Below are 20,537 nucleotides of genomic sequence, written 5' to 3' on the forward strand. Positions count from 1 at the left end.
GTCAAGGACCCTCTGAAACCTCAGATTATGAACTCCTGACCTAGTGAGAAAATATTGTATTAAGAATCTCCTCTGCTCTGGCCGTGTTTCTAAGTGGTTAGAGCATCAACCGTGCACTGAAGGGTCTCGGGTTCAATTCCCGGTCAAGGGCACATACCTGGGTTGCAGGTTCGTTCCCCAGTCCCACATGTGGGAGGCAACCAATAGACGTGTCTCTCTCACATCAATGTTTCTATCTCTCTCTCCTCCCTCCCTCTCTCCATTCCACTCTCTCTAAAAAACAACAAAAAAAATCAATGGAAAAAATATCCTCAGAGTCGCGCGCACACGCCGCTCCGGGGACAGACGTTTAACTCTTGCCAAGTCTCGCCGCCGCCGCCGCCGCCGCCGCCGCGGCTCGCGGGCCTTGGGCTTCCCCTGAAGCATGAGCCTCCTCGCCCGCCGCCACTGGCGCAGCGCGGGCCGCGGACAGTGCGCACCCGGGCTCCCGGCGCCGCGTCTCAGGATCCTCTGTGCCCGCAGTCAAGACAACGGAGGAGCTCGGGCGGGGGCTGGCGGCAGGCAAACTGTGGGTGACCGCGCCTGCGGGGGACTTTGCCATCTGTCCACCAGGACCTGGGGAGGAAGAACCAGCAGCTCCCCACCCCCTCCCCCTCCACCACCATTTTGGATACTCCGCAGGGACGTGTTTTGGGGTTCCCACTGACTTCCAGGAAGGACGCGTGCCCTTCTCTGACCCCTGCGCGGGCGGCCACCAGTGTTTGCCGTGGTGACCCTTTGCCCATGACCCTGCGGTGCCCCGAGCCCTCCGGGAATGGCGCGGAAGGGACGCGGAGCCAGTGGGGGACCGCGGGGTCCGCGGAGGAGCCGTCCCCGGAGGCGGCGCGTCTGGCGAAGGCCTTGCGGGAGCTCAGTCAAACAGGTTGGTACTGGGGAAGTATGACTGTTAATGAAGCCAAAGAGAAATTAAAAGAGGCACCAGAAGGAACTTTCTTGATTAGAGATAGTTCGCATTCAGACTACCTACTAACAATATCTGTTAAAACATCAGCTGGACCAACTAATCTGCGAATCGACTATCAAGATGGGAAATTCAGATTGGACTCTATCATATGTGTCAAGTCCAAGCTTAAACAATTTGACAGTGTGGTTCATCTGATCGACTACTACGTTCAGATGTGCAAGGATAAGCGGACGGGCCCAGAAGCCCCCCGGAACGGCACTGTTCACCTTTATCTGACCAAACCGCTCTACACGTCAGCACCGCCTCTGCAGCATCTCTGCAGACTCACCATTAACAAATGCACCGGTGCCATCTGGGGACTGCCTTTGCCAACAAGACTAAAAGATTACTTGGAAGAATATAAATTCCAGGTATAAGTGTTTCTCTTTTTCTAAACATGCCTCATATAGAGTATCTCCGAATGCAGCTATGTAAAAGAGAACCAAAACTTGAGTGACTGCTCTGGATAACTACACGGAATTCTAAGAACGGCTGAATCAATCTAACCTACATGTGTGACTAGGTAGCTAGGTCAGGTTCCCTCAAATATGTTCACCTGAGAAATGCTTCCCTGCCTAAGGCTAAGACCAGCTGATCCTTTTAAGTTAAATATTAAATGTCCCAAGTAAAGGCCGAAGTAAGCTTTTGTTCAGAATGCCCTGCCTTTCTGAGGTTTCTTCTCTTTGGTTGAAGGTCCAGGCACCAGTAGTAGAGAAAGGGAGAAAGGACTCCATGGCGGAGAACTGAAGAAGGGGAAGGAACCTGACAGGCTTAGCTTCCACTTTATATGCCTGGTGATCCGAGTCTATTGTGGACATGTTATATTTTGCATTCTGATGTTCCTAGGGGTTTTGTTGATCAGATATGCTTGTGAGTATTTATCCTTCATTTTATGCAATTAACCAAGTCAACCAAAAAAAAAAATGACCATGAAATCCTGTATTTGTCTTTTTACTACATGTATGAACTCTTTCATGTGAACGCGTACTGTAGTAATCCATTTTAAGAGAGCCTTACTTCAGAAATATTTCAAACTGGTGCAAACGGAAAAGACTTCATCTTTTCCATTAAGGCTAAAGACAAGAATGTCATGCTATACAGGTGCAACCCCATCCAGGTTAATAAAACCATGTAGATATAGACATTTTACCCTTTGAAGTATCTGTGTCCCAACCTGTTGCCATGGATTTTTTTGGAAATGGCTTTAGAAATTTCCAAGTTGTCCTTGAATTGTCTAACTATAGACATCAGCAGTTGTCTCCCTTCTACCATGTAGAAAACTTTGACTTAATTTTCTTCCAGATATAAGGGGATACCTGCCTGTTTTTCAAAGTGTTTATTTACTGCTGTTACTATTTGATTAGAATGTATTAAATAAAAAAAAACCCTGACTTTAAAAAAAAAAAAAAATATCCTCAGGTGAGGATTATAACAAAAATATCTCCTCTGATTTTTGCTGTAGACTAAGTAAACTTGCCTCAGTTTCCTCTCTATTTCTTCCTTTCCTCAAGTAATAATAAGAATTCTGTCAAACAATCTGCCTTGACACTAGATCAAATTATACAAATGGACAAGATTACTACTATATGTATCAATTTGTTTGACCAGGAAGATGACTAAACAAACATGATATAGATGTTTCATTACTTAAAGAAGTAAAGAAAAAAGAAAATCTCACACGTAAGGGCAATTCTAAGTTCCTCAGGTCTCAACAGATGTGTTACAATTCCTTTTTCCTATCAAACAAGACTTCCCAGTCTCCCAGCCTTGTACCTGCAATGCATTGACAACTCGAATTGGATGTTCCTCTCCTAGAGCCTGGATGCAGTGTTGAAATAAGCAATTAATGTTGTCCTTGATCTTCATTAACTCCTCACCATCAAGAGATTCCAGTTTGCCTTCTAGGTAATCTAAATTCACCTACCAAGGAAACGATAAGAACCTGAGTTCACTTTTAGTACAGTGCCTAGAACACATGGGAAGGCAATCTCAGTTACCAGGAAAATCCACAGATGCCACCAAGTCTTACCTTCATGAGGAAGAGCTCCTCCCAAAATCGAGGACTGCACTTACTGGGGTCCTCTGTCTGAAATCAAGATAAGCAGGTTCAGTATCTGCAGCTAAACATCAAATCACTAAGAATACATTTGAAAGAGTCACTACCCATAATCAACATTACCTTACAAAATTAACTTTGAAAATTACCCTTTCAAAATTAATTTTTTACTTGGTCAGTATAAATTATTGTAATGGGGAACAACAGTTTGGGGGTTCCCCCCCAAATGAAAAGCACTTTGCATATATATTTATACTCTGAACCAAAAGTTAAATAATGGCTCAAAGAATCTCCCTCAAATCTTTCTCTTCTAACAAGAAGTGCACCTAGCCCTAGCCGGTTTGGCTCAGTGGTTGAGCATCAACCTATGAACCAGGTGGCCACAGTTCAATTCCCAGTCAGGGCACATTCCTGGGTTGCGGGCTTAATCTCTAGTAGGGGGTGTGCAGGAGGCAGCTGATCAATGATTCCCTCTCATCACTGTTGTTCCTCTCTCTCTCTCTCCCCCTCTCCCTTCCTCTCTGAAATCAATAAAAAAAAATTTTTTTAAAGGAAGTGCACTTAATCATCTAAATAAGTTAGTCAAATTATATGTCCCCACTGCATTTGTATCAAGCTCAGTTTTCAAAGCCCATTCACATATTTATAATAATAAAAGCGTAATATGCTAATTAGACCGGACAGCCGAACAACCTTCCGGACATCCTCCTGGACATCCTTCCTGACGACCTTCTGGACGCAGCTGGGGCTGCGAGGGCCAAGGCAAGCTGCTGTGGCTATGAGGGCCGAGCCCCTTGCACGAATTTCGTGCATCGGGCCTCTAGTCCTATATAATAGAAGCCTAACATGTAAATTGTCCCCTCTACTGGGAGTTCAACCGCTCCCTATGACATGCGCTGACCACCAGGGGGCAGGCGGAACATGGCGGGCATCGATGATGTGGCACTGGCAGCAGGCGGCAGTGGAGGCGCTGCCAGCCCCAATGGGCCCCTACAAGAGCGGGACTGTGGTGGGATGGTGCAGCAGGTGAGCGGGCGGCGTCAGGCCAAGGCGGGTGGAAGCGGGCCCCAATCACCCCACCAATCGCCCTGCAAACGGCAGCAGGGGGTGTAGCCTCCGCCCAGCTCCCAGGCACTGAGAGCTGGGTGGGGGGGCGGGGAGGCTCCCAATCAATCACCCCACAGGTGGGATGGTGAAGCGGGTGAGGGGGCGGCACCAGGCCACCCCGCAGACCACCCGAGGGACCCCACCTGTGCATGAATTTGTGCATCAGGCTTCTAGTATGAAATATAATGACCCAGTGAACCAAGTATGATAGATATAACCATTACCTCCTTTTAGGAAAGAGGGTCAATAAAGTTAAGTGACTTATAAAAGAGCAGGAGCCTGAACCCAAATTATCTCAGTAATGCTGTCATGGTTTTTACAACATCCTGTGTTGATTGCTTCTACTTGCCCTCACATATGTATTTAGTCCTTTGTACAGAGTTTTTAACATGCTCTTTCCTTAGTTAAATTGGCCCAAAAGGTTAGCAAAAATTATAGTGCTAAGATCCAAATTTCTCAGCAATAATTTTCAAACAGAAATTCTAGATCAGCGGCCACCAACCTTTCGGACCTCGCGGGGACCACCGATTGGTGACCACTGTTCCAAAGGTTTCCTTAAACCAGCGGTCGCCAACCTTTCAGACCTCACGGACCACCAGTGGTCCGCGGACCACCGGTTGGCGATCACTGTTCTAGACAGTCAGAGGCTTCCAGTTAATGAGTAAAATAAGAAAAAAGATAACCCTTACTGCCACTTTACAGGAAAGTTAATGACAAAAAGCAGTAGGCCTGCTATCAGCTTTCCTTAAGTTGACCTTTTAAAATTACTACCAAGAACTAATGTCTTAATACTAATGAATTCTAACATGGACCATAAAGGAGATGGATTCTGGAAAATCAAGGTTCTAACATTACCTAATGGGAGGAAAAATGTTTAGATCTTGATTTTGTTGCCCTATCACAGATTCCTCTTCTGAATTAAAGTCTATTCACACAAAAAAATAAATAAATAAATTTTAAAAAGAACTAATGTCTTCATTATTTAAGAATTCCTGCTCTAATAAGAAAATATTATACTAGGAATCTCTTCTGGATTTTTAATTGAGGATGATTTCTGGCCTTCTCATCAGGTTCTCATTTAGTCTCTTTCTCTCAAGTCCTGCTCCCAAGGAGAGATCCCACTTTGACCCTCACACTTTTGTAATGTCATTTTGTTGTCTATATATGATACTCAGGGAACTAATGGAGCTGGCACTTCTCATCCTCAAAACTCACGCAAGCAGGAGTCAAATGTATACCAAGCTTACTTAATATAGAAAAAGCCCTAACAAGATCCTAGTCCCTGCTCATTTTCATTGTATAACCACCTGTACTGACCTGGGCAATTTTGTGTTAATTTTCTGGATGTCAAACTCTGTCTCCAAGGCTTTGCCAAAAGTTAAATGTTTTACTTGATTGGATTATTAATCCTGGGCCATGTGACAAAGTTGAACAAGTAAGGGCTCTGGAGTCAGACACTAGAGTTCAAATCACCTTCTAGCTATGATCCCCAATTTTCTCATCTATAGCATAATCTTTTACATGGCACATGTAAAAAACATAGCCCTCTTGTACCATTCTTGTCAGATTTAAAGCTAATGTATTTAGTGATACATTTAGCGTAATGCCAGGAGCATAGGAGAAACTCAATGTACAATAACTCTTTTTATAGGTATTATTCTATTTTATATGCACTACTAGTTATGGCCAGGACTTCAGAAGGCAAGTACCCCTACAAAGCATCTAATAATTCTAACCTTCCCTGGCAGGGTATATTTTACAACACAAGCAGGGACCATGATCACTCAGCAGTTATGAAGACCCAAAGAAATCCAACTGCTAATATTCTTCAGTCAATGCATATAGAGAATAAGATAGTCTAACTAAACGACTGTTCTGTCACCTAACAACTTTAGATGGAATATAATAGAGCATCTTTTTTTAAACATCTGAAACATAGAACTCCAGGGTCAAAAGGAACTTCAAGAGACATTTGGGATCGAAAGGTCCTTAAGTCAGCTCATAAGGAAGACAAATCTTAAAGATATTCAGAAAAGAAGCTTCCCCAGCCTGCCTTCCTCCTTTCAATTGTTTTATCCAGCTTATGACAACAATCTATATTAATACATGATCATAATTTCTACTATGAGAGAGCTCACTTTCACCCTTGCTCTCTCTTTCACCCTCTGAAGAACTGGAAGGTAGCAGGCAGAAGGGAGGTTGTCATTCATTTTAGAACAAGAAACTAAGGAATCAAGCCATGCAGAATATCAGGGCTTCAGGCCTTACCATGAAGATCTCATCATACATCAGCACCACTTTTTCCTTCAGTGGTTTTTTGGAGGCTGAAGATTTCCGGAGTAAACCCCCTCTTTTCTCTACCTGTGCCATGGTTAGAGAATCTGTGAAAAGAAAACCAGAGTCAGTGCTAGAATTGCTCTCCAAGATCGGGAGACTCTATTGAAACACCTCTTAATGGGAAATTTTTTTAGGAAGAAGAAATGATAAACAACCATGCTATAGGTCTTGCACATCTGTCCAACACCACCTCTCCTGACCAGGTAATTTTAAGATTTAAATCATTACTTGGCCTACAGCACAACACATTTTACATCCTTAAGACATGTCAGTAGACAAGGCTTAAAGCAGACCAAAACCAAGCAGGAAAGTGTAACTAGCTCCATCTGTAATAGATCTGGCCATATATTTGAGGTTGATGGAAGGAAGGCTGCAAAGTACACACTGCCCCAGACTGATGGTGAAGTTAAATTTCAAGTATTGATCGAGCTTAGGACCATTAAGACAGGAAGTGTGCTGCAGACTGATGTGCTCCATTGATTTTCCCCAGAGTAAGTAGGTTCTCGTCACTGCAAAGCACTTGGCCTTCACTGCCTCATAAATCACAATGCACTTGACTGTCTTCAGAAATTCCTCTGGAAAGAGACCCGAGGTAGAAAATATCAGTTAAAGGCCAAAAATTAAACTTAATTTCAAAATAACTGAATATAACAATATACTCCTTTTAAATGTAATTATACATGTATGTATGTGCATATATACACTATTGCAGATCAAACCTCAGTGTATTTTTCAATTCTATATAAAAGCAAATTCCATGATTCATGCCCAAATTTCCCCATCTTGCTTCAAGGAATTCTCATTTTTTTATTTTATTTTTTAATTCTCACCTGAGGATATGTTTATTGATTTTAGAGAGAGGAAGGAGGAGAGGAGGGAGAAGGAGAGAGAAAGGGAGAAAGGGACACATCGACATGAGAGAGAAACATCAATTGGCTGCCTCCCTTACGTGCCCTGACCAGGAATCAATCCTGTAACCTAGGTATATGCTCTGACACGGAATCGAACCTGCAACCTTCTGGTTACCGAACGACACTCCAACTGAACCACCCAGCTAGGGCTAGGAATTCTCAATTTTTTTAAGTGAGAAGTTAAAATCGAACAGGTCTTCACTGTGAATTTACACATATTCCCTCACTTCCCAGATTCTTCCTACCTGGAAGGGCCCAAATTCCTGTCGCTGAAACACTAGGCTCTAGTTGTGAAACTTAATCTCAACCAATGGCAAGTATGGGGGGGTAATGAGGAGCCTGATTTTTACTTCCAGACTAACCCAAAGCAGCAGAACAAAATTAATTTTGTTCAATGACTTTTGAGAAATATCCAGTATCTTTCAAATCAAAATAAAAAGTTTGTTTAAGAAACAGATGCATCAAATAGCATAAAAGATTTTATCTCAGACATTGTTTTTCTCTAATACAGCCATAAAGGAGATTCACCTTTGAACACAAAAAGCATAAAGCACAGAAAATTTCTCCAACTAGATATTAGGCATCTTTAGCAAAGGGAATACGTCTATACTTTTTCTATAGCCCCATGGCTCCTGGTATGCTCATCACTGACTGAATCTGAAATGGGGAAGGTGGGGGAGAGGTGGCTGAAAAGTACTAGATCTGACCTAAAATGTTAGTAAGACCTATCTTTATTGAGGCCTCACTAAGCCCTCAAATTCCATTATGGTGCAGAGAAAACTGAAGGGGAAAATAACAAAGAAAAGATTTTTGTGGGCAATTTATGCTATATTGATCATGACTTTGCCTTAAAACATGAAATACAGCCTCTGTTTTCAAAACATTCCTGTGTCTCTTAAATAGGTTGTCAAGAGGAAGATGTCCTTATAGGGGATAAAACAAATTGGAAATCAAGAGGATCCTATTAAAATAAATCAAAAGCAATGCAATTCTAAACTTAGTGGGTATAGATCTTTCATGTACTCAGCTTCAACCAGTTGATTAGCAGGAATAGTGAGAACCACGAGTTCCTGGATGTGAAAAGCACATGTTTACAAACATCCCCCTCTGGATTTATAATTGGGTTCCAGCTAATCAATGTCTACCCCAAATCTAATAAACTCACTTTCTCTATTTCAGAATCAATACTTTCTAATAAGCAAACGGGAATAGGGGAAGGGGGAAAAACAATTCCAATCCACAGTACCAAATTTCCTAAGAAATTAAATTCTTTTCATCACTCTCCTTCAATTTGGAGCAGGGGGGAAATTCAACCAAGGGCTTCAACTCATTACTCTCTGTCATCATCACAAGCAACTGGAATTTACCACCCAAGCTGTCGAAAATGTGACTAGAAACTGATAACATAAACCTCCTCCTCCAGCACTTCTATCCACGAAACACAGCAAAGGGTATGTCTAGGGTGATAGACTGGGAGAAATGTAGAACTCTTACAGAAGGTTTTTAGGGGAGGGGGTATCTCAGAAATTAAGCCTGTGCTACTAAATTTGAAAGTAAAATATTTGACTGGTAGAGGAGTAAATTACAGCACATCAGTAATGTGAATGTTATCTATTTACATCCTCTCAGTGCATTTTTTCCTCTTTCACAACCCTCCCCTGTTGTAGAGAGAATCAGCACCAGCTGAGGAGCATGAAGGCAGAATGGAACAACGAACCAACAGAACCGAACCTAGAACACCAACTATCTCAGTGATGGTGAACCTATGACACGTGTGTCAGAGGTGACACGTGAACTCATTTTTTTGGTTGATTTTTCTTTGTTAAATGACATTTAAATATATAAAATAAATATCAAAAATATAGTTTGTTTTACTATGGTTGCAAATATCAAAAAATTTCTATATGTGACACGGCACCAGAGTTAGGGTTTTTCAAAATGCTGACACGCCGAGCTGAAAAGGTTCGCCATCACTGAACTAGATGATAGAGTAGTAAGTAAGTCTTTACTCCTCAGTTTCCTTACAAGTAAAGCAAAGGGATTGTACACATATCATATAATGATTCTCTCAACATCACTTAAATACCATAAACACATAAGGAATGCCTACATATTATAAAGCAGTAGTTTAGGTATTACAGGGTTACAAAAAGCAAACTTCATACCTGATGCTCTGGGAGCTCACTATTGGCAGAGACAGACACGTAATAAAGCATAGCACAAGGCAATAAATAGAGAAATAAATAGAGTAAAAGCACCAAAAAAAATTTTTTAATGCTATGGGACCACAAGGAAGGGAAAGAAGCATCCTATGATATGGCCTTTGTTGATACTGGCTTTTAAATCCTTGTGGTGAAGAAGCAAATACAGCAAAGCCATAGTAATCCCACAGAAATGTCATCTTAGGCTTAGTACAGTTTCTCAGAAATAAGACATACTAGGCAAAATATAAAAGAGAATCAGGCAACTTTTCAATAGTAATTTCATTTACCACCAAACAGGAACGACTTCAAATCCCCCCAACTCAAGAGTAAATAAATGAAGTCTTTTATTCCTAAACCTCAGGGACTGCTGATCCCATGACCTGTAGTACAACTTTTCTCTGAAAGATCCAAGTCATATAATTTCATATATATATATACACACACACACACATACACATATATATTTGTTTTTAATTGATTTCAGGGAGGAAGGAAGAGGGAGAGAAAGAAACATCAATGATGAGAGAGAATTATTGATCAGCTGCCTCCTGCACGTCCCACACTGGGGATTGGGCCCACAACCCAGGCATGTGCCCTGACTGGGAATTGAACTGTGACCTCCTGATTCATAGGTTGATGCTCAACCACTGAACTATGCTGGCCAGACCATACAACTTCTTAAGAACTATATATTTAAGCAATCCAGCCACATACTTCTTTTTTGTTGTTATTGTTGTTGTAATCCTCATCTGGGAATATTTTTTCATTGACTCTTTTTTTTAAAAGAGAGTGGAAGGGTGGGGGAGAGACAGAGAGAGAAACATCAATGTGTGATTGATTGGTTGCCTGCAACCGAGGTACATGCCCTTGACCAGAATCAAACCAGGGTCCCTTCAGTCCTCGGGCCAATACTCTTATCCACTGAGCCACATTTTTTATATATATTTTTATTTATTTGAGAGAGGAAGGGAGAGGGAGGGAGAGATAGAAACATCAATGATGAGAGAGAACCACCGATTGGCTGCCTCTTGCACGCCCCCTACTGGGGATTGAGCCTGCAACCTGGGCATGTGCCCTTGACCGGAATTGAACCCGGGACCTTCAGTCCACAGGCTGACACTCTATCCACTGAGCCAAACCGGCTAGGGCTAGCCACATATTTCTTAAATGCATATCACTTCACATCCCTACAGGACGAAAAAGCCAAATATCAAGATTTTAAAACCTAAAGCCAACTATTCCAATGTCTAATATGCAAGGAATGTTAGTTACACTTAGCCAGTTATTCATTTATTTTATTATCATTACTACAATATTTGACAACTCTGGTATCAAAAATAATTTTAAGCCTGGCCGGCATGGTTCAGTGGTTGAGTTGACCCATGAACCAGGAGTCATGGAAGAGGCAGCTGATTAAAGATTCTCTCATCACTAATATTTCTATCCCTCTTTCCCTCTCCCTTCCTCTCTCTGAAATCAATAAAATCTATTTTTAAAACGAATTTAAAAAAAAAATTTTATAGAAATTCACTCTGATTTCAAGAGAGCTGCCATAGTTAATCTATCAAAAATCTTGGGCCCTGGCCAGGTGGCTCAGGTTGGAGCATCGCCCTGTACACCAAAAGGTCACAGGTATGCCCTGACCGTTTTGGCTCAGTGGATAGAGCGTTGGCCTGCGGACTGAAGGGTCCCAGGTTTGATTCCAGTCAAGGGCATGTACCTTGGTTGCGGGCACACCCCCAGTAGGGGGTGTGCAGGAGGCAGCTGATCAATGTTTCTCTCTCATCGATGTTTCTTTTTTTTTCTTTTCTTTTTAATTAAATCTTTATTGTTCAGATTATTACATTTGTTCCTCTTTTTCCCCCCCATAACTCCCCTCCTCCCAGTTCCCACCCCACCCTCCACCCTCACTCCCCACCCACTGTCCTCATCCATAGGTACACAATTTTTGTCCAGTCTCTTCCCGCATCTCCCACACCCCTTTCCCCCCCAAGAATAGTCAGTCCATTCCCTTTCTATGTCCCTGATTCTATTATAATCACCAGTTCACTCTGTTCATCAGATTATTTATTCACTTGATTCTTAGATTCACTTGTTGATAGATGCATATTTGTTGTTCATAATTTGTATCTTTACCTTTTTCTTCTTCTTCCTCTTCTTAAAGGATACCTTTCAGCATTTCATATAATCCTGGTTTGGTGGTGATGAACTCCTTTAGCTTTTCCTTATCTGTGAAGCTCTTTACCTGACCTTCAATTCTGAATGATAGCTTTGCTGGATAAAGTAATCTTGGTTGTAGGTTCTTGGTATTCATCACTTTGAATATTTCTTGCCACTTCTTTCTGGCCTGCAAAGTTTCTGTTGAGAAATCAGCTGACAGTCGTATGGGTATTCCCTTGTAGGTAACTGAGTTTCTTTCTCTTGCTGCTTTTAAGATTCTCTCTTTGTCTTTTGCTCTTGGCATTTTAATTATGATGTGTCTTGGTGTGGTCTCTTTGGATTCCTTTTGTTTGGGGTTCTCTGCGCTTCTTGGACCTGTAAGTCTATTTCTTTCACCAGGTGGGGGAAGTTTTCTGTCATTATTTCTTCAAATAGGTTTTCAATATCTTGCTCTCTCTCATCTTCTGGCACCCCTATAATTCTGAAGTTGGTGCGCTTGAAGCTGTCCCAGAGGCTCCTTACACTATCTTCGTATTTTCGGATTCTTTTTTCATTTTGCTTTTCCGGTTGGGTGTTTTTCGCTTCTTCGCATTTCAAATCTTTGACTTGATTCTTGCGTTCCTCTGGTCTGCTGTTGGGAGTCTGTATAGTATTCTTTATTTCAGTCGGTGTAGGCTTAATTTCTAGTTGGTTCTTTATCACAACATCGAGGGTCTCATTAGATTTCTCGAGGACCTCATTAAGTTTATTGGCGGCTTCTAGACAGTTCTTGAGAGACCTTAAAAGTGTGGTTCTGAACTCTATATCTTCCATTGACAATTTTGTCCTGTTTCTTTGTCTCCGCATTTTGTTATGCTTTCTTGGTGCACCCCCTAGTGGTCTTTGTGCGCAGTCTTGTAGTTAAGCCTTGATTGTTGTAGCTAATACTAGGGGGGATTTGACCTCCAGGCCAAGTGGCTGTGAGAATCAGCTGTGTCTGCAGTGGGAAAACTTCTGTCCTCTAGGGAGGTGCTAATCTGGCGCTTGCCTGAGGCTATCCGGCAAATGCCTTTGTGCAGGGCTTGGGCGGGGCGGGTGGGTCGCACAGGATCAACAGGGTGGGCTGGAGAGAGCAGTTATGGCGGCTCTCAGTCCTGTCCCCAGGGGCTCTGCCTCTCTGAGTCCCAGCAACCGCTGCAAACCTCGGAGAGAAAGCTGCACTCGCTCCAACCGAAGCCAGACAGTCCCGCTTCTCCCGTTTGAGTCAGGGTCCCTAAAGACTCGCCTGGGTCTGGAGCTCAGAGTCTGCGACTCCCTCCCGATTGAAAACGCCAACCGCGCCCTCAGCCACCAGCCCGCTCTGCATGCACTCCGCACCTCAGTATTTGACTTCAGCACTGCGCTTCCTCTGAGTGTCGGTATGCGTTTCTCTTTCCTCCTAGTTGTAGGACTTCCACTCAGCCAGCGTTCCTGTGGTTCTGGGTGATGTCCGTTCCGTCTTTTAGTTTCACTTTTGAAGTGGTTGTTCGAGGCAGCAAACTCCGGCGTTAACCTATGCCGCCATCTTGGTTCTCTCTCATCAATGTTTCTAACTCTCTATCCCTCTCCCTTCCTCTCTGTAAAAAAACCAATAAAATATATTTTTTTAAAAAAAAGGTCACAGGTATGATTCCCAGTCAGGGCACATACCTAGGTTGCAGTTCGGCCCCCAGTCAGGGCAAGAGTGGGAGGCAACCCATAGATGTTTCTTTCTCACATCGATGTTTCTCTCTCTTTCTTTCTCTCTCTGTCTCTGTCTCTCTCTCTCTCCCTCCCTCCCTCTTCCTCTAAAATAAAAAATAAAATAACCAAAGAGTTAACACTTATTTAGCACTTACTATGTATCAAGCGTTGTTCTAAACACGTTATATACATTAATTCATTGTATCTTCACAACAAACTTATGATCAAGGAACTTTACAATAAGAAAACTAAAGTATGATCCTGGCCTGTGTGTCTCAGTTCATTGGGTACTGTCCTGTGCACCAAAAGGTTGCTGGTACCATTCCCAGTCAGGGCACATGCCTGGGTTACAGGCCAGTATGGGAACATGAAGGGGGCAGCTAATCGATGTCTCACTCTCACATTGATGTTTCTCTCTCTCTCCCTCTCCCTTCCTCTCTAAAAATCAGTTTAAATAAAACTTAAAAAAAGAAAAAGAGTCTAGCCAGCATGGTTCAGTGGTTGAGCATGGACCCAGGAGGTCACGTTTCATTTCCTGGTCAGGGCACATACCCAGATTGCAAAGTTGATCCACAGTAGGGGGTATGTGGGAGACAGCAGATCGATGATTCTCATCATTGATGTTTTTCTCTCTCTCCCTCTCTCTAAAATCAATACAAACATATTTTAAAAAATACTACCATTGTCTAACCATGAGCCATTCATCCAAAACACAAGAGGAGGCAATATGTTTATAAAGCCAGAAATAGTCTCCAGCCCTGACTCTCCTAAAAATTCCCTAGTTCCTCTAGATCAGTGGTTCTCAACCTTGGCTGCACATTAGAATCACCTGGGAATCTTTTTAAAATCCTGATTTCTGGGCCTCACCCTCCGGAAATTCTGTTTCTTTGTTATGGGGTGGGACCACAACATTAGTAACAAAGAAACAGAATTTCCGGAGGATGAGGCCCAGAAATCAGGATTTTAAAAAGATTCCCAGGTGATTCTAATGTGCAGCCAAGGTTGAGAACCACTGCTCTAGATGCAAGGGTGTTTTGTTTTGAATCTTTTTTTTTTTTAATATATTTTTTATTGAGTTTTTACAGAGAGGAAGGGAGAAGGATAGAGAGTTAGAAACATCGATTGAGAGAGAAACATCGATCAGCTGCCTCCTGCACACCCCCTACTGGGGACGTGACTGTAACCAAGGTACATGCCCTTGACCGGAATCGAACCTGGGACCCTTCAGTCCGCAGGCCGACGTTCTATCCACTGAGCCAAACCGGTTAGGGCTGTTTTGAATCTTTAGGCACAAGTTATCTGTTCCTTAAATTTTCTGCAAGATACACCACACTCCCTGGAGGTAATACTAGCAGTGTAAGCATTTAAGTGAATGCAGGGTATTCCTCCAAATCTCAACCTTCATTTTTCAAACTAGTTCCTAATATGCCTCTTCATTTCTTTGTCTTCTTTTTTTTAATCCTCACCCTAGGGCCTAGGACAGGGGTGGGCAAACTTTTTGACTCGAGGGCCACAATGGGTTCTTAAAATGGACTGGAGGGCCGGAACAAAAGCATGGACGGAGTGTTTGTGTGAACTAATATAAATTCAAAGTAAACATCATTACATAAAAGGGTACAGTCTTTTTTTTTTTTTTTTTAGTTTTATTCATTTCAAACAGGCCGTATCCGGCCCGCGGGCCGTAGTTTGCCCACGGCTGGCCTAGGACATGCTTAGAGAAAGGGAGGGAGGGAAGGAAGGGGAGAGGAGAGAGAGAAACATTGATCAGTTGCCTTCTACACACTCTGATTGGGGATCAAAACCAAAACCCAGGTATGTGTCCTGATCAGAAGTCAAACCAGCAACCTTTCGGTGTATGGGATGACACTCAATCAACTGAGCCATTCAGGCCAGTCGCTTCTTCATTTCTGGAAGCCCCAAGAATTTAGCTCACTTGCTGGCCCACATGGTCCAGACTGGCCTTCTAAATTTAACCTTGTCTGAATCTGTATTTACTTCACTTTCCATACATAGGCATGGGCACTGTACTGTGTTGCTACTATTCCGCATGGTTCCTTGCCATAGCTTCTTCTTTTTTTTTTTTTTTTTTTAATCCTCACCCGAGGATATTTTTCCAGTGGTTTTCAGAGAGAGTGGAAGAGAGAGGGAGAGACAGAGAGAAATATCGATGTAAGAAAAACATGTTCCTCCAGCCCTGGCCAGTTTGGCTCAGTGGATAGACCGTCGGCCTGCGGACTGAAGGGTTCCAGGTTCGATTCTGGTCAAGGGCATGTACCTTGGTTGCGGGCACATGCCCAGTAGGGGGTGAGCAGGAGGCAGCTGATCGATGTTTCTCTCTCATGGATGTTTCTAACTATCCCTCTCCCTTCCTCTCTGTAAAAAAATCAATAAAATATATTTAAAAAAAGGAAAAATGTTCCTCCAATTCCACCCACTGATTGGCTCTAAAATAAGCATACAAATCCTTTCCATTTTAATGAATTTTTAGTGCTAGTCACTCTAAGTCTTTTATAGCTTCCAAATAGTGTAAGGCCTACATTCTTGAAGCCACCTCGCTGATTCCCTCCTTTCATGGAGAGCTCCAGGGCAGGCAGGCCACCATCCCCTTACTTTACATTTCTTTTTTTTAATTCCTGGGGATAGAATTCATCACTTATTCCTCCAAATCTTTCAAAGCACCACCTCCCACTCAGGGTATTATATAATAAATAACATGACTGAGTACTCACCACACACTTGGCAATGTTCTAAGTGCTTTAAATATACTATATTTAATCCTTACAATAACCAGATGAAATAGGTAGTATTATCATACTTTTACAATGAAGATTCTACTTTGCCCCAAGTAACACAGCTAGTAAGTAGGTAAAGCTACTAAGTATTTCTCTCTGGTCGCCCTTCTCCCTATCAGAATACCTGTTAATGCAAAAACTCAGGTGTTGACTAGTAGAATATTCAAAATTCAGATTCACTTAAAGTTCTATAGAGACTCCATACTGATATCCATAATATCAGCATTCTCACTTTATCCAAATAAAGCCAGTCAACTTGGGACCTTGTCTGGCAAGCATCTTCCCTACTTTCTAGATGCTAGGACAGAATCAGCCTGATTCGGTAAGCACAGGAGCCACTATGGGGCAGCATCCATATCCTGTGTGCGCTCTGGGCAATGCCCACCTCAGAGTGAGTGTTGTGCCTATACTTGAAAGTGGAAGTAATTCAGGGATTTTCCCAAGACTAAGCAGCAAGTGGCAAAATCAAGAATTTCCCAATCTCCGCTCTAGGTAACAACAGCTTTCTGTACCTACTAAAGGTGAAGTAGCTTCACAGAATTCAATCCAATCTCATCAGAATTGACCAAATCTGCCTATCTTCACAAACTGATAATACAGATGAAGAGGTTTAAGTAAACATGACGATCTCAGGTTCCCTTTCAAATTATTTTACACAAGAAAGATGCACTTGCACCTTCAGAAAAAGGAACCAACTCCAAATTGACAAGATTTCAGAAAACACTGATTGAAAATCACATTCCTCTGACATCTCCCAGAATGAAAATTCATTGTACAATTCTCTTTTCAATGAGCAGGAGCCTCTTGTAAATTAACACTGTCTATCTCCTGCTCAAACCCTGAACTTCCTCAAGCAGCACAACGTCACTCATATGTTCTTCATTTCCTTTCCTACTGAACCATACAAGCCTCATGAATACCACCTAAGTATAAAATGAAAATTATAAGACAGACTCCCAGAATCTTCTTTAAGAAAGCCCAAAAAGGTAACTGCAACCTTACAAAGTAAATTGATTTCCTGCTAACTTAATAACTAACCTGATAATAACACAGGCATAGTATAAGACAAAAAGGGGACCTAAAATTACTGTTATGGTCCCTGCCTTGAGAAGCTCACTACTCAATGGAAGAAGTACATATTCTGATACTTCTTTATAAACAAACAAAATAAAGATTTTCCCCAGGATTTTTTTTCAGATATGCCCTCACTTACCATTGCCAATGTATTAAACTCACTTCCAGCTACCTACTAATATCTCCATATACTGGTACACATCCCACAAGGAACTTGACCTCAGCACACCAGACTATCTACTCTGTACCTCTTTCCATAGCCACCCCAACTCTTTAAAAATATGTTCTACTTTTCCCAGTGCATATCCTGGCCAGTGGAATTCCCATTCACCCAATCTCTCAAATTAGAAACCTTAGCCCACTCTCTCCAGTCTTTAAATCCTATTGCATCTATCTCCAAATTACTTCTAAAATCCATTCTTTATGCCCACTGCCACACTTTATTCAGACTCTCACTTAACTGCACCAACTCTAATTGGTCTCACTGCCTCATTTCTCATTACAGTGGGGCCTTGACTTACGAGTTTAATTTGTTCCGTGACGGAGCTAGTAACTCAAATTACTCTTATGTCAAATCAAAAAGTGAACGAGTGAGACACGTGATGCTGGGCTGATGTTGTGGCGTCACTGTGATGTTCGCTGCACCAACAAGCAGTGGGGTATCTGAAGCTGGCTCATAACCCGAATTTTAGCTCGCAACTCAAAGCAAAAAATCGGCCGAGAGACGGCTCGTATCTCGAAAAACTCGTTAGTCGGGACACTCGTAAGTCAAGGCCCCACTGTACTTTAATCTGCACTTCATAACATAAAAGGCACCTCCTGACAACTTCCCCACCACATATCCTGATTGGGACAAATTTCTGACATTTAAACATCATGTTATTTTTTTTCTCACATTTGCACCATTTCTATGTACATACTATTCTCTCCAACTGGAATGCCTTTCCTTACTTGTGCAAGCTCCTACTCATTCTTCATCACCCAACTAACGTATCTCCCCCTTGTGAAGGTTTCCCTGACTCTTCCAGGTAATGGCAGTAGTCCCTTCACACTGTAAAAATTCCTTTATAATGACATGTAACACACAGCACAATTTTCGTATGAATAAGTCTTTCTGATGTCCTTTAGGAAAGACACTCCTATTTCTTTTTTTTTAATTGATTTTAGAGAGAAAGAGGGAGAGAGACAGAGAGACAGAGAGAAACATCAATTTGCTGTTCCACTTATTTATGCATTCATTCGCTGATTCTTGTATGTGCTCTACCGGGCCAGGGCAATACTTATATTTCTAACCCCAGTCCCAGTTACATAGCAAATGCTCAATAAAATGCATGTTGAATAAACAGTTCACCTTCATATATCCTGAATCAATTTATTTGGCAATTTTCCCCAAATATTCCCCAAATGAATTCTTGAATTTGATTCTATGTGAAATTTCAAGTTTTATAACAATTTCTTTTTGAGTTTTCAAAGTTCTTCTTTTAAATTATACAAATGTTGAACAGGTGAATGAATTAATGCCTAAACTTCCAGAGAAAACACCTTGCAGTGGTTCTCAACCTTCTGGCCCTTTAAATACAGTTCCTCATGTCGCGACCCAACCATAAAATTATTTTCGTTGCTACTTCATAACTGTAATGTTGCTACTGTTATGAATCGTCATGTAAATATCTGATATGCAGGATGGTCTTAGGCGAACCCTGTGAAAGGGTCGTTCGACCGCCAAAGGGGTCGCGACCCACAGGTTGAGAACCGCTGCCTTAAAGGCTCCCCTATTCACTAAAAGAATGGTAATTCCCTTTACAACCCTAACAAGAAGGATCCACCTGTCCCTAGACTGGTCATCTGAAAAGACTTTACATAGGACGCACTGTGCACACAAATCCAACTGAGGGCACACCCAAACAATTCCAACGAACTTGTGCTGTTAAGGGCAGGTACATAAACCACATCTGCCCTGGTTTACACGTCACTGAGAGCTCAGGATAGCAAAGAAACAGCTCTCGCTCAGCTCAAAACTTTTTCTGTAGAGGAGTAACTGGGGAGGGTCTTATGATCAAAAAACATTTATTCGGCCCGGCCCAAAGTCTACTTCCCCACTCTGCAGAGGCAGCACTCCGCGGCCTCTGATAGCTCCCTTCCTCCGGAACTGGTTTATTCCCCACACTTGTCTGGGAACAGGTTCCTTTCCCAGCCTCGCACCAAGTAACCAGGAGAAAGCACGGTGTCTCCATGGATTCGGTGCGAAGGGTGGGCTCGAGACCGGCGGTCAGCGACTAAAAGAGCGGCAGGATGGGGCCCTTCCGGGACACCTGAAGACTAGGGTCAGGCCCGCCCGCCCGCCCCTAGTCCTTCTCGAGGGTCTTGCCCAAGCCCTCACCCCAAGGCCAGGCTGGGCTGAAGGCCACCCAGGAGCGGGAGCAATCTGCGGAGGGGAGGCTGCCTTCGGGGTCAAAGGTCGGCTGCCGGGAGGGCCCAACAGGGAGCAGGAGGGACTTGACAGGCACCGGACCGGATGTTCCGAGGGACCCGCGGCTGGAGAACCGAGGCGCTTCGGGCTCCGCTCCGCCGCCCCGGGCCCAGCCTCCTCGCCTCACGCAGTCTCAGCATCAATCCTCCCTCCCTCTCCCCGCTCCCCCGCCCGCCACCCGCGTCGTCCCCTAGGCGAGCGCAGGCCCCGCCCCCAGAGCCGCCACAGGGCCAAGGCCTAGTTACAGCAGGACCCGCAGAGGTTGGCCAGGTTCGGAGCCCGGCCCGGGCCCGCGCCTCTTACCGAGCCCCCGACTCCTCCTCCACCACCCGCGCCGCTCCCGGGCGCGCTCGCTCCCGACGCCACCGACGCCGCCGCTGCTCCGGGCTCAGAGCCGCGCTCCCGACCTCCCGACCCTTCCCCAGGCCCACAGTGCCCCGCAGGGTCCTAAAGCCCGCCGTCTGTAGAGTCGTCCACACCCTGAGGCAGCTCAGACCACGACTCCCGGCAAGCATCACAAAGACAACAACTCCCAAAATGCACCGCGAAAAAAAATTAACAAAAGAAATATCTATGAGGATCTGCTGGATGCAAGTTGCAATAGCAATGTTTTTAAATATGGCAGAATCTGAATATGACTATACACTGGCAGAGTTTGGAAAGATATATGTTCCAAGCTATTTATGGCAACTTTGTAAGTGAAAGATTGGAAACAAATTCAT

General features: G+C 43.3%; 2 protein-coding genes across 3 annotated transcripts in view; one reads left to right on the plus strand and one right to left on the minus strand.

Annotated features, from left to right (window-relative positions):
- Positions 1-20,278, minus strand: part of ARMH3 (armadillo like helical domain containing 3) — a 175,387-nt gene extending 155,109 nt beyond the window's left edge. The window contains exons 1-4 of one of the 2 annotated variants that reach the window (XM_059661188.1): positions 20,119-20,278; positions 6,435-6,547; positions 3,033-3,089; positions 2,777-2,923 (exon numbers count right to left, since the gene is read on the minus strand). In XM_059661188.1, coding sequence (XP_059517171.1) covers positions 2,777-2,923; positions 3,033-3,089; positions 6,435-6,536 — 306 coding nt within the window. In that variant the 5' untranslated portion in view covers positions 6,537-6,547; positions 20,119-20,278. Of the gene's footprint in view, positions 1-2,776; positions 2,924-3,032; positions 3,090-6,434; positions 6,548-19,725; positions 19,933-20,118 lie in introns of those variants that run through there. The other variant, XM_059661189.1, reaches the window with a different exon arrangement.
- LOC132214264 (suppressor of cytokine signaling 2-like) lies at positions 321-1,660 on the plus strand. Its single transcript, XM_059661186.1, has one exon. The coding sequence runs from the start codon at positions 784-786 to the stop codon at positions 1,378-1,380; it is 597 nt and encodes a 198-aa protein (XP_059517169.1). The 5' UTR covers positions 321-783; the 3' UTR covers positions 1,381-1,660.
- Positions 20,279-20,537: the final 259 nt, after the last annotated feature.

The sequence above is a fragment of the Myotis daubentonii genome, chromosome 13 (genome assembly GCF_963259705.1).
Source record: "Myotis daubentonii chromosome 13, mMyoDau2.1, whole genome shotgun sequence".
NCBI lineage: Eukaryota > Metazoa > Chordata > Mammalia > Chiroptera > Vespertilionidae > Myotis > Myotis daubentonii.